At 33.8% G+C, this 18,407-nt stretch overlaps 1 protein-coding gene across 4 annotated transcripts in view; it reads right to left on the minus strand.

Annotated features, from left to right (window-relative positions):
- Positions 1–1,826: 1,826 nt before the first annotated feature.
- The window catches only part of VPS13C (vacuolar protein sorting 13 homolog C), a 188,236-nt gene continuing 171,655 nt past the window's right edge, over positions 1,827–18,407 (minus strand). For 3 of the 4 annotated variants that reach the window (XM_032342736.1, XM_032342735.1, XM_032342739.1), the window contains 7 exons: positions 17,834–17,879; positions 15,888–16,011; positions 15,263–15,377; positions 10,345–10,433; positions 5,273–5,396; positions 3,851–3,931; positions 1,827–3,529 (listed from right to left, as the gene is read on the minus strand). In XM_032342736.1, the coding sequence (XP_032198627.1) occupies positions 3,428–3,529; positions 3,851–3,931; positions 5,273–5,396; positions 10,345–10,433; positions 15,263–15,377; positions 15,888–16,011; positions 17,834–17,879 (681 nt within the window). In that variant the 3' untranslated portion in view covers positions 1,827–3,427. Of the gene's footprint in view, positions 3,530–3,850; positions 3,932–5,272; positions 5,397–10,344; positions 10,434–14,439; positions 14,529–15,262; positions 15,378–15,887; positions 16,012–17,833; positions 17,880–18,407 lie in introns of those variants that run through there. The other variant, XM_032342738.1, reaches the window with a different exon arrangement.

The following is an 18,407-nucleotide window of genomic DNA, read 5'->3' on the forward strand; positions in this document are numbered from 1 at the left end:
ACTGAATATATTAATTTTGCTACAGCCCAACTCATTTATACCAAATATAATAAATGCCAAAATTAGCCAAACATCAGTTCAGATTTTTCTGTCAAAAGTGTTTACTTCAATTTTATGAAAACTTTTTAGTTTTCAGAGCTTTTTGAATTTTGGTAAGGGATGGTGGGTCTGCTATAAAAGGCCCTTCTAAAGGCTTTTTCAGATCAAAGAGACCCACTATGTTGGATATTTGAATGATATAGCCTTGTAACTCAAGATACTTTCAAACATAAATTCAAGAATAAGCCTAAATTCTTCAACTATAGGCACAATTACCAAGAGAAATGTGCTCCCCTACTGTTCTGGCGAGTTTCCCTTTCCTTTCAGATCCAACACGTACACGCCGTGAACACACATCCATCAGTATTCGTGGACAATCTGGCAGTAATTCTCAACCAAAAGGACTTGTGCCTCAAAGTAAAAAGATGGTTCTTGTAGCTCTGGTAGTAACTGCAGCCCTACCTTTTAACTGGCACAGACATTCGTAGAATTATTCTTTAATTATTCTAAGACCAGAACGTTAATCTTTAGTCCTGGCTGTGTACCTTAGAAATGCATGTGGATCACTTAGAATACAGATAGAGGTAACACCAGATCAATATACTTAGAGAATTTAAAGCACAAAAAAACCCCAAACCGAACAAACAAAAAACAAAAAACCCAAAAAGATAGTGTCCTCCCTCAAACATAATCCAAAATCATGAAACACATGTAAGTAAATCCATCCTAGATCAGATTTTTTGTATGAAACTTTAGTCAATGCATCTTCCAATATTTTGTTCTCTCTTATTTTTTTTTAAGATTTTATTTATTTATTTGACAGAGAGAAAGATCACAAATAGGCAGAGAGACAGACAGACAGAGAGATGAGGAGAAGCAGGCTCCCTGCTGAGCAGAGAGCCCTATGCGGGACTCGATCCCAGGCCCCTGGGATCATGACCTGAGCCGAAGGCAGAGGCTTAACCCACTGAGCCACCCAGGCGCCCCAGTTCTCTCTTATTTTAATGCCCCTGCTTTTCTACAGTCCACAGCAGGCACCTGTTCTTCCTATTGCCAATCTGGTACTGTAAGAGCCTTCAGATTTGTAGTCTGATCTCCTAGTAAAGGGACTGGGGGGAGCAGAGGGGAGAGAAACAGATGTGGTGGAAGCCTCCCCCACTACCATGCAGTCTAAGAAAGGTTCTACAAGGCCACTGAAGAATCTTCAAGCCAGTCGGCTATCAGAAGACTTCCTGTCTCCAGGAATGGGCCTGTCCTCATATCCTTGCGATACACCATCAGTGATGGAGAGAAACCATGGAAGGCATAACCCCAGTGCAAAGCAGCCAAGGATTTAAAAGCGTGGGAGCAGGGTCCTTGTCAAAGATGTCCCCTTGTACTGGTGACCTGCCAGAGATCTCCAACGTGGTAAAGGGACTCCACGAAAGCCTTTCTAGCAATTTTTAAGCTCTCCATAACCATCAATTTAACTTCCCACTATTACAGGATTGGGAGAGGAAAAGGGAAAGACGTAGAAAGGAAAGGTTAAGTGTTATTTGAATATTTAATACAAACCCACAAAGTTTTCACACTTGTAAACAACGCACCAAATATTTTATTTCTCTCAGTAGTTCATATGCAAATAATTGATTCTCAAAGCATTTTTAAAAAACACAAAAGACATTATACTTTATCAATGAATTATTTGTCCCAGGGGAGTAAATCAAATTAAATATTACAAACATTTGTAAGTTTATTTTTAAGTGAACTGAGATGATGAATTTATATACTTCTATAAAATTTTGTGTTCAATGTTTTGTACATGCCATCAGTACAATATGGTTTCTTAAATATTTAGGACATTGTCAATAGCTTTGATTCCTATGAAATATATAATCTGATAGCTCAAATTCCTGATTAAGTCAGCTTTAAAGACACAAAAAACCAGCACATTTGTTATGAAATTCTGTTTATCATGCTCCCTGTATTAAGTTGTGATTAACTACTGATACAGAACTTCTGTTTAAGGCTAGAAGTTTCATATATGACACATTCCTTTAAAAAAAAAATAGATGATGTTGTAAAGGCAAAGCCCACCATAACTATATCAGAGATAAAATATTTAGATTATCAATTATTATATCCTTCTTTCAGAATCTACATTAATTACCAATTAGGAAAAATTTAAAAAGCTTTAAGGCTGGTCTTAAAAAACATCAATAAAGATAGAAGAAACCTGAGCACATATCAACAAAATCAGAGCAAACCAGATATTTCCACATCTTCATTTCATCATTAAGTCAGTGATTTGAGATAAATGTCATGTTAAAATCCAGGAGTGAACGTAAAGATTCATTCAAGGAAATCAAATACTTCTAAGCATTTTTTAAAAAGCCTTTATAGGCAGTGATCTCTGATTAGCGTAAGTGAGATGTGGAAAGGACAAAGATAATACTGTATTGAACCGATTCTCGTAAGTTTGCTCTCTCAAAGGACTCTCAAAGGACAGTGTTGTTATATATGCCTAATTTTATTTATATATAACATAACTAGAGATTTTTCATTCTTCCTAATAAGTATTTAAAATACATTTCTAGGTATGCAATAGGATAACATCTTAGCATATGATTCGCTTAAAAATCTTTCAACTTATAAAAAAACAATTTCTAGAAATATAAAAATATTGAGCTTTTCATATTTCTGAGTCTTAAAAAACATAAAGTGCAATATTTCCATATATCAGCAAGTTATAGTTATGCCACTTAAGTTCATCTCAAAAGAGCATGTAAATAATTTCAGAAGTTTTCCAAAGGCTACATTACAGAGCACAGACCACAGACATTTTCAGATTTGATTTTCTGTATGTTTTTATATTCTAATGCAAGGAAGAAAAATAAGCAGCAAAGTTAAACATGTTTTCATTACCAAAAAATAATGTTTTCATGAAAAGAAAATAGAAGACATGTCATCTCTTCCTTTAGTGGTTTTTCTTCAGCCAATTATCTGATTTACCAAAAATACGATCTCAGTTCAATTATTCAATGAATTACCTTTAAATAAAATATCCAAGACCTGTCCAAAGGTTTGTCCAAAACCTCCTAAAGAACACTACTCATTCTAAGCTCTTTTCTTGTTCTTCGGTAAAAACTTTAATTAAAAACAGGCCCCTTGCCCTTTGCTTCACAACCTTAACATTAATGCAAATTTCACTGAGTTTCAAGTAATATTTCTTTGAGGGCCTGACCCACTAAGGGGAAAAATGGAAAATCCAATACCAGTGATCCTAGAAAAAAAGTTCTAAAACCAAAGGATTCCTTGAAAAATTCTTGTTAGCAAGAAAAGAAGAGTGATTTATAGATAAGACCGATGGTTGGTATTTCTCCCAGTAGCAGCCCCCTAGGATCTGTGATTAAAATGGTATTTGGGGCCTGAGAAGTTTCAGTGATGATTGCTTCATCAGTTTTTGCTGGTGTCTCATTGACCATGCATCATCAATGGCATTACATACTTTCTGTAAAATAAAATATTTACTATGAATGGTAAAGTCAAGTACAGGCTCATACAGAGGAGAAGGGCATAAAAGCAAGAGTTGGAGATCTCCACACAGCCCTGACAGAGAAGAACAAGAATACATAGTCTATATGTGTCATGCAAAATAAGACCCTTCTACCTGTAAGCCCACAATATATTATTTTAAGCTCACATATCCATCCAGAGTTAAAACTGGAAAAGTTTTTGGGAGAAGTAATGGTTAGTGTTATAACAGATTTTTTAAAAAAAATCTTGCAGCTCAAAAAACAAAAGGGGGAATTCTTTAAAGTAAATTGTTTACCTCTGTTGTGGTGGTGTCTCGCAAGTAAATGTTCCGAAAACCATGACTGGCACTGTCTTTTTTGTGGAAGAGACCTTGCTCCTGTTTCAAAAGAAATGAGAGAAAAGAAATTATTCTGGGGAAGAAAAAAAAAATCATATCCTTTAATTGGATGTTCAAATGTCAATCCTATTTTATAACCAACAGACTAACTAAATATCCATACTCAGGTATGATAAGAACTAAATTATTTTGGTACAAGGACAGTGGCTCCATGTGGGAGCTGTTAGAATTTATGAAATCGGATGAGTACACATCTATCTAGATAAAATAATAGCTCTCTACAGGTTATGATAAATAGCCTACAGAAACACCACTTGATAACTCACCACATCTGACAAATCAAAAAACCCTTCCTTCATTTTCTTGGCTGATAGATAAAATTCTTATATAATGTAAAACACATTGAGTCAATTCTCACCACTGATGTGAAAGAAAAGTGACAACTGAATATATATGCAGAGTGACAGAGTCTTCTCTGGTTTGAAAACTATGTTTCATATATCAAGGGGGTCTTTCAATTTTGACATTTTACAATAAGGTATGGCTGAAATGCAAAATGGTATTATTTCACAGTTTCTCTTCTTTGTAAACTTCTATGACAAGAAAATATAAAGGATAATAGTACCTGCATCTTTAACTATTAAATTTTATGATAAATGTTTTTTAGATAGTTTTGGTAAACAGAGATAATATCATTACTGTTTAGGAGAAAATACATACTCCAAGAATGGCCATACTCAGAATGACAATTTGTAGTTGTTTTAAAGGGGTGAAAACAAATTTATAATATATCATATATGAAAAATATAATCCATTTCAAAGTAAAGTGAGCCTGAGAACTAAGCAAAGGCTAGGGCTACCATTCCTGGTAATTACTTGCATGCAATTAAAAGTTCTTCTTTAGAAAATGATGGGAAGGAAAGACATGAGAGTATTATCATATATTTATACTGTACTAGTATCCTTTAAGTACCAAATGTGATAAAACATGACTGTTTTAGATACAATATTTATAATCTCCTAAAAGCCTAAAAAGGCATCTAGGATTACAGCAAAATAGTTACTCATGTGAAGTTAAAAAAAACAAACAAAACTGTATTTACTAATGCTTTATTCTACCTAAAAGGAAGCAGCAATATCCTAATTTTTTCACTGGACACTTGACACAATCAAGGACTATAAAAAAATATAGTACAGAAATAAATTGATTACACATCTTTCATTACATTTCACCATATTCTCATAATAGTAATATAATCATCATCATAATGATGATCCTTCAAACACTATGTAGTTAACTGTAAAAGAAAGCCATAAAGCACTGGTTTCCACTCATTTAACAAAGTCTTAGCTCTAAACATGTGATTCATGTTTTCTTACCTTGAATGAAATTTTTAGCATGTTTCCATGGACACTGGGAGGAAATACAAAATCTTCAAATGGACACTGCCAGTCTATGGACATATGGCCTAGGATTTCAACTTCATTTATACACAACACTCGCCTATTTTGCAAAAGGAAACAAAAACATGCAGGTAGTCATAAAGAGTTAATTATTCTAATGTTTCACTGTGCTGGATGTCATATGCAGTACTCAGTAAACAATATAACCTGGCACTAAAAAAAAAAAAAAGTACGCTTCACATTAAAAAAAAAAAAAAAAAAAAGTCTAGTTAACTGTCAGAAAGCAAATATGGCATCTACCAACTAACACAGCACACTTTCAAAAATTCCCCTTCTGCCAATCTTGCAAAATTCAGAAAAGTGTCATTTTTTTTCACTGACCGAAAAACTGAAATCATCTTTGAAACACATAAGGAACAGGCTGTACTCTCATCTGGGAAGCAATAAAGGCAGAAGCCCCTGAAAATGTTTTACTTGGAAAATTATTAATTGCTCTTTACTGTCAGTCATTTTTGCCTTCCAGTCAGGAAAGAATGTGCAGGAAATGTCACAAACCTCAAATGTCAGCAAAGATTCACTTTAGGCCGACTAATAAATATCAGGTTTGAACACTTTAACAGTAATGTACCATATCACACAGTGATATATCCCATTTTACTCAATAGCAAAAAAAGGAGAGGAGGAGGGGAAGGAGAAGATGACGAAAGAAAAGAAAAAAAATCACAGAATCCTTAAAGGACATCTGCATTGATTTCCCAGTGTGTGATTCAGATTAATTACTTGATATAACCATACCTGATTCTGAAATTTCTATTACAGAAAGCATAACTAGGAAAGTAGAGGACGTGTTAATTCTACAAATATCCAGGGTGCTGGAGAAACAAAGAAGGTAAGATTTCTGCTTGAGAGGCCCTCCTAGGTTAGAAGGGAAATAAAAACATAAATATATCCGACAGCACAGTGGGATGAGTACAGACGCACAGTATGCAGGAAAATTCTTCTGGAGCACCAGAAGGAGGGACTGATTATGTGGGTAAAGTATGTGGTTTAAGAGTGGACTCTTGAAAGAAAGGAGTTCTCTAGGTGGGAAAGGGCAAAGATAGTCCAGACAAAGGGAGCAGAGCAATGACGTATTGAGGAATGTAAGAAAGGGAAGGTTTGTTTCATGAATGTAGAGTTCTGTAGCTGGAACACTAGATCTACAAAGAGGTAAGAAAATTAGCCTAGCGTTAGATCTTGAAGTTTTTTTGTGTGGTTTGTTGCTGCTGTTGTTGTTGTTGTTGCAATTTTAGTAAATTTTGACTTTAATCTATAAGCAATGGGGAATTTCAAAATCAAGTTTCCTATTTTCGCATCATGGCCCTAGTGGCCAAACAAGAAGTGGGATAGACAATCAAGGTAGAAAGCTACTACGATAGTCCAACAAGGAAACAGTGAGAACCTCAGTTAAGGCAGCATCTGTAACAAGGGGGATAGCAAGCTAGATTCTAGATGCTTAGAAGGTAGAGTTGATTGAACTTGGTGACTGATGGAGGGTGGGGATGGAAATAAACCCCTGTACCTTTAGTTCTCAGCAGAGGAACTATGGGAATTTAGGGCTGACTTGGACTGCTGTGTACTGTAGGAAGTTCAGCATCCCTAGCCCCAGCCTACAACTGCCAACAGTGCCTTCTCATCCTTGTGACATCCTTTAACCCCATGCCATATTCCAAATAGTCTCTAGAAGAGGATTCCATTCCTTCTGCCTCCTGTTCCAGAAGAGAATCCCAAGAGCTGAGAGTTACAGATAACTATTACAAATCACTCTGTCAAATGAAAATTCACCATTACCACCATCTTTAAATTCTCTTTTCTTGGTCATGCCAAAAATAATATTGTTCTCCTACCACCCTAAATTTCCTTCATTCTCTTCCTCCTGTTTCACGCTTACCAGAGCATGTGAACTGTGTGTATATGTGGAGGGCTGCAATCATGAGCAATAAAACGTTCATACTTTTAAAGAAATTAGTGATCTTCCATCACATTAATGATAAAATCTACACCCTTCAGATGTCATGAGCAGACACTTGTGACTTACTTCACCTTCCAGTGCTTCCCTCATCAACACTCTACTGTCCAAATGATCTTATTGTTCTAAGTGCTATACTGTTTTATCCCTCTGTTTGCTATTTACATGTATGAAAACTCCATATTCTGTAAGCTCAAGGACCTCCTCCCTAACACCATCCCCCCGGCACCTTGTTTCCCACCTTACTGAACCAAGAGATTTTCCTCTGTCTTCAGAGTCTCTGTATATCACTTTATCTTAGCACCAAGCACACTGTGATGTCACTCATAATGTATAGGTCTTCCTTTAGGTAAGGAAGGGACAGAAGATACCACTTTTATCTGTGTCCTACTTCTGTCAGACATTGACAGTTCAATGGTTGTAATGTTTATATCCTCCCCCAAATCATACACCAAATCCCAACCCCAATGTGATGGTATTAGAGATGGAGCCTTTGAGGTGATTAGATCATGAGGATGGAGCCCTCATGAGTGGGAACAGTACCCTTATAAAAGAGGCCTTGAGAAAACTCCCTCACCACTTTGCCATGTGAGGACACAGCAAGAAGACGGTCATCTATGTACTGAGAAGGGAGCCCTCACCAGACACAGAATCTGCTGTCACCCTGACCTTGGACTTCTCAGCCTCCAGAACTGTGTGAAATAAACATTTGTTGTTTAAGCTGCCTGTCTATAGAATTTTTGTTATAGTAGCCCATAGAAACTAACACAGATGGTTAAAAAAAATGTCTATTCAGAGAACAATTTCCTAATGAAGATTACTAAAATAAAATACTAAGCAGGAGTTAGGATCAACTAGTGGGGATATAACCTAATAAATTTGGGTCCTGAGAACTCATTTTTTCTTTCTAAAAACTGTTAAGGAAAAAAATTCAGACCAAATTTTGGATGAATTTCAATATGGAAAAATTAAAAGTCCTATATATTGGAAAACTCAAAAAGTAATCATAATAGTAATAATACATTGGGTAAAAAGAGCTAATATTAATTTCAGTAAGAAAAAGACCAACAATAATAAAAAATGAACAAAGGATTTGAAAAAGCAATTCATGGAATAGAAAATATACATTGATGATGAATGTATTAAAATGTTCATACTCATTAGCAATTAAATAAATGCTAATTAAGACAAAACTATTTTCTGACCATTATTTTAGCAAAAACAAGAAAGTTTAAATGATAGCACTAGTCTTAGCAAAATTCACAGGATAAAGGGCATTCTCTTATACTGTTAGTGGTATGGAAAAAAAATCAATGCAACTGTACTGATAAAACAAGTTGGCAATATATAAAAGGTTCTCAAAAATCTTCAGTTTTTAAATCAGCAATTCCACTGATAAGAACTCACCCTAAGGAAATAATTAGAGAAAAAAAGATAGCTGCATAGATGTGTTTACAATAATACAGTATTGAGAAGAAAACACTGAGTATCAAATAGGAAGGTAGCATTTGAATAAGTTAGAGTATATCCATAAAAACAATATTACAGTCATTAAAAACCATATTGTCTAAGAATATCTAATAGCCTGGGAAGATGATCATAATACACTGTTCGGTGAAAAAGCTAGGCTGGTTAAATATACATAATATATTTTTTTGTACACACAGTTTTCACAAAATACATATACTGCAGTGGGCTGCAGAAATACATAGTTTTTATAAAATAGATATACAGCTGGCTGGTGGGATTGCTGGTAAAAGCTATTTTTAGAGGTTATTATAATTCATGAATCAAATGAGGACAGTTTTAAGAACGAGAGGGATAGCTACTAATAATTTCACTGGGACCAAAAAATGCAAACTAGCTCTGTCCTAGACAAACCACAATATATAGTTTACTTTATTTTCATCCTTTAAATGATTGCCTTTGGGGCACCTGGGTGGTTCAGTGGGTTAAAGCCTCTGCCTTCAGCTCAGGTCATGATCTCAGGGTGCTGGGATCGAGCCCTGCATCAGGCTCTCTGCTCAGCAGGGAGCCTGCTTCCTCCTCTCTCTCTGCCTGCCTCTCTGCCTACTTGTGATCTCTGTCAAATAAATAAATAAAATTAAAAAAAAAAAAAAGCTTATGGGTTTGGGGTGCCTGAGTGGCTCAGTGGGTTAAGCCTCTGCCTTCAGCTTGGGTCATGATCTCAGGGTCCTGGGATCGAGCCCTGCATCAGGCTCTCTGCTCAGCAGGGAGCCTGCTTCCCCCTCTCTCTCTGCCTGCCTCTCTGCCTACTTGTGATCTCTCTCTGTCAAATAAATAAATAAAATCTTAAAAAAAAAAAAAAAGAAAAGAAAAAGCTTATGGGCTTAAGTCAGAATCTTGTCATTTTAGTTTTCCTTTTTCTTTTTCCCATCCAAATATATTTTGATACAGTAGTAAGGAATCTAATACAGATTTTTGGCTACCGTAAGTACTCTTAATCCTATGAAATACATAACTTAGAAGGTTTTGAAAACTATTAACATATAATAGTCATTTTGAAATAAGTGATATAGGAAAAAATCTCAGGAAAATTACCCTAGTAGTTTAAGTTCTTTTATTTGGAAAAATTATCTACCACTCCCAAGACACTTAGAAAAAAAATAGAAAAAACACACAGAAATAATATCACCCTTAAAAAAGGTATGATAATCATCTAAAATAAAACCTAGTAAGAAAAAGTGATTCATGAATTCAGTCTCCATAGCTGGATTTACAGTTCACATGCAACAGTATGACTACTACACCTACGAGGTCCATTCTAGACTCCACTCAGTAGCTATGTAACTGGGATAACCCCCTAAACCATACAGAGTCTCAGTTTCAACATCTCCAAAATGAGAGTGTTGGAATGGATAACCTCAAAGGACCCATCTAGATTGTATTTTTGTGATTTAAAGACAATGAACATTTTACAATTTAAGTATAGTTCTCTAAATCCTCTGCCATTTAAGTTTTCAAAATTCTTATCATCTATGTAGTTTGCATTTGAAAAAATGTCACTTGAAGTTAATACCTATTTGTAACCATAAGAATTGTCTTCTTGCTTCCAGAAATAGCACAGTGGTATCGATAAGTCTCTCCTTCTAACTTTTTGATACGATTCTGAAAAGAAAACAAGACTCAAGATTTGCATAGTACAAGCATCCAAATAGTATTTCCAACACTATATATTAGTTAATTATAGTAACAGTGCTAGTTAGGGAAAAAATTATTAGAAACAAAAGCACACTGGCACATGAAGCTAGAAAAATATTCACAGCATGTTCATAAATTAACTTCCACTGTGCCTTAAAAGACAAATCTGTATTAAATGCTTACTAAGTGATCTTCTGACAAAATACACCTCATCCTATGATAACTCAAGCTTAAAAATATCTAGCAGAAATAATCACAGATTTTCATTAATGGAATATGAACATACACTAATATAGGGTGACATTAACATTACAGGGCTTCTTAATCTCTGGTCCATGGAAGGACTCTGAGAGGTCTATGAACCACCTAAAATAGCATATAACATTTTGAAAATGTGGTTCTGCAACTTTTTTCAGAGAATGGTTCATATTTTTCAACAGATTTTTTTAAGCAGTCTGTGAACCTTCTCAGAGGTTAAGAACCACTGATTTACACAGAGATAGATATACACATAATAAAATTCCAAGATAACTGATATTTAGTGTTTTTGGTCTTATAGGTTTAACATGCATGAAAAGTACATGTATGTAATAAGTTATATTCTTGATAGAAAAGAAAACATAATGTCAATATTAACACAAATATGAAGAATTTCTAAGATTTCAAATAGCTGGGATAATTTATTGCTAAAGACAATAAACAGACATAAGTAATTCAAGTATAAATAGCAGCACATTAAAATACATTTATTTTCATTTCAATTACCTCCAAAATATTGTGATTTGAATTAGCACACATTAAAAAATGAGTTATTTTTTATAATCAATGCTAATGAACTATTGACATTATCTATAATGCATGATTAAAGATAGATGATATAATGTATATGAAACTACAGAACATAAACATACCCAATAAATAAGACTGAAACATTTATAACCAAGAATACAACATCAATATTATTAAAAGGATAACATAATCAATAATAATCACAAGCAGAGAAAGCACATTTGTTATTTCAATGCTCACATACACATTTTTTCAAAAATCTTTAGTTCAGTCATTCCTTGACAATTATGAAAGGCAAGGAACACAGAAGATGAATCCCCAAAGAAGTGGGATCTCATCCTTAGAATGAGTCTTAGAGAAAAGTGGGATTTAAGTCACTTGTTTTACATCTTGTCTGTGAGAATTAGCTAAAACCTTTTAACATTTATACCTTATATTGTTTAACGAAGAGAAAATGGGAAATGAATAGAACAATTCAGTACATTTATTTTCAGCTTGGAAATTTAAATGTTAAAATATTTAGATCTGAGATGCAATGTAAAAGAAATACTACCCACTCTCCATCTTGTAGGCATTTTCATTAGTTCTCAGGCTGTTGTGCTTTGAACCACTGAAATCTTTTAAAGCATAATTTATCATCATATTACACTACAGAAACTGTTTTCAGCACGATTAAAATCCACTACACTCTGAGATCAGATTAAGATATTCAGTCACTGATGGTAGCAGGAAATGAGATTAGCTGATAAAATATTCACTCTCCCTTCCCAAAATGCAACTTGAAGAATTTACAGTATTTTAGCAAGAGCATTCAATATTTTCAAGTAAAGTCTAAGGAAAAAACACATGAAAAAGCAATCTGTATAATGATGTTTATCACAAAATATTACTGTCAGTAAAATAACAGAAGCATCTTTAATGCCAACAACTTGGAATGGTCAAATACACACTGTAAAGTTACTTCAAGAGATGGTAATGCAAGAATTAAGAATGAAGCATTTCTATGATAATGGAAAAATATAATTAAAATAAAAAAGTAATGAACACCATTTTAAATATTATAAAGTCATAACTATGTGAACCAAAAGAATATTAAACAAAAACTGGCTATATATGTGTGTATGTGTACATATATATGCATGCATAAACAGTAATTATCTTAGGAGAATAAAGGATAAGCAGTAAAGTATATCCTATGAAAACATAGTATATGATTTAGTAACTTTCAAAGCTGAGTAAACAACACAGAGCAATACTCAAAGGAAAAAGAATAGGGGGTAAATGAAAAGATTCCCAAATATATTATTTAGAAAGTACCCACATTACAGTAATAGCTGGGAAGACAGAATTTTACACTACAGTGCTCTTTAATATTTACAGGTTTTGTTATACTTGGTCCCTTAAGGACTGAAGTCTTATTTCTTTTGTATATCCAGCACAGTTTAGATAATCAATAAATACCTCATACATAAGTGATTATAGTAAGATAGGCAAGGAATGAAATAGCCTGAATTTAACTATCCAGATCCTGTCACCCATGGAAAAAAATCACCAAGTCCTCTCAGTAATGTACAACCATTCTATTTTTTCCCATAACTATAATAATATATTAAAGTTTAAAAGGCTGTCTGATATCACAACAAAAACTAATAAACCAGACAAGATATATTTAGCTAAAATAATAAAAAGTTACTTGAATTTTGTGCTTAGGAACATGCAGTTGTAAAAAGGGAAATCACAAGGTTAATAACATAAAGAGCTAAACAAACAAAAAATAAACCATAAGAAAAAAATTTAAACAAGTTATACAATTTCCCAAAAGTGAAGTCTTATTAAAACTGTAATAAATCCAGGAAAATTAAAAATCGTTACTTTTACCTAAGAAGGAAGGCTAATTATTAGTGATGATTTAAGACAGCATCTTGAATTAGTTATTGTGCTTGGTTCTCAGAGAAACTGTACATGCGGTGACATTTTTGCCAACCCTCTATTATCTAGGCACAAGAAAAGTTTGTCAGCTATGGTTTTCGGCTGATCTTTGGCTGCTGTCATTCTTTGTTCTTTAAAGTCCTTGTTTTAAATAAAAAGGATTCAATTTATTCTTTTTGGTACCTGCAGTTTAAACAGTATATAATCGAACTGAACAGTCGTATGTCAGCAGTTTCACTCTCTCCAAATGGATGGCACATTAAATGTAAGTGAACACTTTGGTTTCAATTTTGGGGAAAAGAATGAAAGTTGCCAGATAAGATGCTGCTAAATCAAATCAAACATTTCTATCATTCATAATAAGGACAGAAATCAAAACAATTTATTTTCAGAACTATGAGGGTACTAACTTCAAAACAATAGATTAGAATTATTTTTGTTTTCACTAGAGTAACAAATCCTCTTTAAGAACTTAAAAACAAAATGACTGGTTTTTAAAAATAAAGATATCTATAAAAAATAAAGATATTTATAAATTCAGGGGAGCATAAATAACTTGCCTAATTACATGTTCAACTTCTGTTTATGTCAATTAAAACACTAATTGTGAATTAAGTATCACCAACAAGGAGATTCAAGTTCTGAAAAGCAAAAATGCTAATGGCTGAAAATGTATATAATATAATTATAAAATGATTGCCATTTGACCAGCAAGAGTACTGAGAGGTTAAAAAAAAAAAAAAGAGATTAAGGAAAACCTCAAAATTCATGTCTCAACTCTTATTTGAGGTCTAAGGCCAGATCAACAGCAATATATATTTCAATTATTAAAACACATGCCCATTAACAGCCCCATAATTTGAGTCAATATCGTGTGAAATGTGAAACATAATTATGTAATTCCATCATCACAACTCGCAATTGTAAAGAAGACATAATAGACTGGACATAAGAATTGTCCTTATTTTTCAACTTTACCTGAAAGTACATGAATACCATAAGAAAAGATAAAATTTTAAAAATGATAGTAAAATTGTCTGCTTCTGGACACAAAGTCTTTCACCAACTAAAAAAAGAGGAGTGTTAATTTCCTACACACTTTAATCTTTTATACTGATCCCTTATTACTGTGCAGTATTACCAGCAATAATCTTTGTGTATAGTCAAGCCACTACGATAAAAAGTTGAGAGAAAGGGGAGAGTTGTAAAGAAAAGTTCACTGAAATGAACACTCAATCTAAATAAATCAAAGACAGTCAATTAATACCACAGTTTGTTTTGATTTTTAAGGATGAAATCAAGTAGTAGTATAGGAAACATTTACTCCTGTATTTCCGGTTCTTGCTGTGTAGGCAGAAAAAGAAAGAAAATAAAGTTAGAAGCATGCAGAAAGATAAAATGTAATCACATACAATAAAAACCAAAGGCTAAGAACAATGAAGAGTTGTATTATTTTGAAGTCAAAGTAGGAAAATATTAATACATTTTGGGGGGAAGGGAATTCCAGTCAAGGAAGAAAAGCAATTTACATATGTATATATTATTTAAATGTAGTAAAGTTAAAACTAAAATAAAAGCCAAAAAATCCACCTTAAAATATTGTTAAGGTTTAAAAAGACTGTAACTGTGCATAATCTTTTTTTTTTTTTTCTCTCCTTCAGCTTCTGTTTACCTGAATAAATCTAGATTTACAGAGTAATCCAAAGATTAATTTGTCTGGGAGAAAAGGAAGCAGTGGAATTCCCATAATTAGCTATAAAGTAGGAGACCAAAGTTAACCGTTAACTAAATGAGCTACCACACAAACAGTAATAATGCCTATGGCTTCTTTTAACCTTATCCTTTCTGCACAGAAAGGCTTTGTTCCTGTGCAGAAAAAAATTACCAGTCATTCCCTTTTAACACATTATGCAAACATAAAAAATAAATAATAAATTCTACTCTACAAATCACATTCCCTGGTGTAATCCTTAAAGAAGTTCATGAATCAGGAACTTTAAGAACCAACCATGAAATCCTCGTCCTAGGAATCTTTAATATTCAATTTTACCCATGACCATGAAGAAGAGAATTTATACCTCAAATAAATCAGAGCCCTCGGATTCCTGTCTTTCATATGGGCGAATGATGCCATCCTCGTGGATGAAACGGGGGGGACGGAGCCTGGACACTTCCTCAGTTGATTCTGCTGCTCTGTATAAGGCAGCAGAGTAAATATAAGAAAATACCAAAGAATCTTTCAAAATAATACATACAAATACACATGTAGATTAAATACTGTACTACATTCCATACTACATCAATTTTGATAAAAACAGAGTAATTTTAAATAATGTGCCCATTATAATGTGACAAGTATTAAAACCAAATCTGTTGGACTCCAAGTTCCCCCACCTTTCCTGTAAGAAAATAAAATCACAAAGGCACAGACGAGGCTTTGCACTCTTTGTGCAAGCAGCTAGCACAGGGTGCCTGGCATATAGTAGGTACCAATCAACATTTGTTGAACAAAAGAGAAAGTGAACCATAAAAACTGTCTCTTCTTACTCCTCTCTGGTGGCATCCCACCTTGTGAACTGGTCATAGCTTTCACTTTTACTTCAACATCCTAAAGAGCATGCCAAGTTTTAACCTGTTGATGTGTTTCTAGCAACCATTAGCACACAGACACATACCTTGCACATGGTATGTGCACCTAATTACCTCTGAATTCCTTGGAAGGTGCTGCTGGCCATGTCTATGATTCCGCCAGTTGGACGAGCCACAGCACCCACAAGCCCCTTTCCAATTCCTTTGAAGAATCCAGCAGCTCCTTCCTTCTTGGCACCTTCATAGAACCAAGAACAATGAATGTATAAAGATATTTTAAAATTAGCAAGTTTGAACTCAGTGAAAGCCTGAGCCAAATATAGAAATGTTTTACCCAGGGGTTTTCTAGATTTTGGTTTTCTAAAGAAGTTAAATTTAACCCTAACATGTAAAAAAAACAGTGGTTTTCAAAGTGTGTTAAAAACATACATTATTAGGCCCCGCCCCAGACCTCCTGAATCAGAAACTGCAGAAGCAGGGCCCATGTCCTTCAAATCATCCTGAGTCAAGCACAAGTTTTACCATCACTGATTCTTAGACCTAAGAATCGAAGGTTTCAGAAATGACCTGAAATTCTCTTTCTGTCTACCATTAGGAGATTTTTCAAGCAGTGTACTTTTTTAAAAATGTAAGAACTTCATTGAATTACAATTTATATACCATATAATTCACCAATTTAAGTGTACAAATTAAATGTTTTTGGTATTTTAGTGTGTGTAATCATCACCACAATCAATTTTAGAAAATTTACATCATCTCAAAAAGAAACCCATGACCATTAGCATCATTCTCCACTTCCCCCAACCCATCTTCTCCTGGTCCTGTGCAATTTAGCTCCTTCCTCCTTAATCCCTGGACCTACGCAACCACTAACCTACTTTCTGTCTCTGTAGATTGGCCCATTCTGGACATTTCCTACAAATAGACTTAAATAATATGTGGTGTTTGTGACTGGCTGTTTTCACCTAGCAACGTGTGTTCAAGGTTCATCCACCTTGTACTTGTATCAGCACTTGATTTCTTTTTACAGCTGGATACTATCCCATTTTAAGGAATACCACCTTTTGTTTAATTGTGCTTTAGTTGATAGTCATTTAGGCTGCCACCACATTCTGACTATTATGTTCTGTGAACATTTTTGTGTAAGTATTTTTTTTAAGATTTAAAAAAAAATTTATTTGACAGAGATCACAAGTAGGCAGAAAGGCAGGAAGAGAGAGGGGGAAGCAGGCTGTTTGCTGAGCAGAGAGCCCAATGTGGGGCTCAATCCCAGGACCCTGGGATCATGACCTGAGCCGAAGGCAGAGGCTTCAATACACTGAGCCACCCAGGCGCCCCTATGTGTAAGTTTTTGAGTGAACTTCTGTTTTCTTTTCTCTTGGGTATATACCTAGAAGTGGAGTTGTTGCCAGACACATTAATTCTATGTTTATATCCAGGTGTTCCAGCACCATTTGTTGAAAAGGTAATTCTTCATGGAATTATCTTGGCACCCTTGTTGAAGATCAATTGACCACAAAATTTTTATTATGTTTGTTTATTTCTGGAATCTCAAATCTATTCCACTGATCGGTATGTCTAACCATATGCCAGTAACACACTATCTTAGCTACTACACCTTTATGATAAGTTATAAATTGGACAGTATAAGTTCTCTAACTTGGTTCTTTTTCAAGATTGGTGCAGCTATTTGGGGCTACCTGAATTCCCATACACATTGTAGAATCAGTTTGTCAATTTCTTCAAAGAAGGGGTTTTGACTGAATAAAATACTTTTTTAACAGGATTTTTAAAAAAATGAATCAATTGCTATTGAGGACTTAAAGGAACCTACCTTAAATATTATCCTGCTAAAAATAATACTCAAAGTCTGAGTCAGAATCTATTACTTATTAGACTCTTTCAACTTTCTGAAGAAAGTACTTTCATTAAAAAACAATTTAAACCTATGAACATGAAATCAGAAATTCTCTCATGTAACTAGTAGCAATAACATCTCTTATGTTTATTATATATCAACTCCTCAGACTTTGCACTGGAAGGAAACATTCTCAACTTACCTTCCACAGGTTTTGTTATTATCCCAGTCACTCCACCAACAACTCCCTGAAAGACAGATCAATCATAAACGTGAATGGAAGGTGCTTAATTTTAAGTCAACCACTAGAGGTCTCTACATACATAGTAGAAATAACTTTTCTAAAGAATGAGGACTTGATAATGTGAACACGCACCTAAGTGATTTTTAAAATATTATGATGATTTTAAAATATTAAATTTAAAATATTAAAATATTAAATATTTAAAATATTAATTTTAAAAATATTAAAATATTTAAAATATGATTTTAAAATATGATTATTTTAAAAATATCAAATATGCTTATATTTAATATATTTGATGATATATTAATATATTTAATAATATTAAAATATTATACAATAGCAAATTTTAAACAAAAGCATTTTGTCGAAGTTACATAACAGAAAGAATGGGAAATTAGACGAAAAGATTCTACACCTAGCTCTGACACCAATTAGCTATGTAACCATGGGCAATTGATTCACTCTCTTTAAACCTCAGTTTCCATACCAGTAAAATGAATGATTTGACCCAAATAATCCCCAAAATCTA

This window comes from Mustela erminea, chromosome 5 (assembly GCF_009829155.1).
Source record: "Mustela erminea isolate mMusErm1 chromosome 5, mMusErm1.Pri, whole genome shotgun sequence".
NCBI classification, from domain to species: domain Eukaryota; kingdom Metazoa; phylum Chordata; class Mammalia; order Carnivora; family Mustelidae; genus Mustela; species Mustela erminea.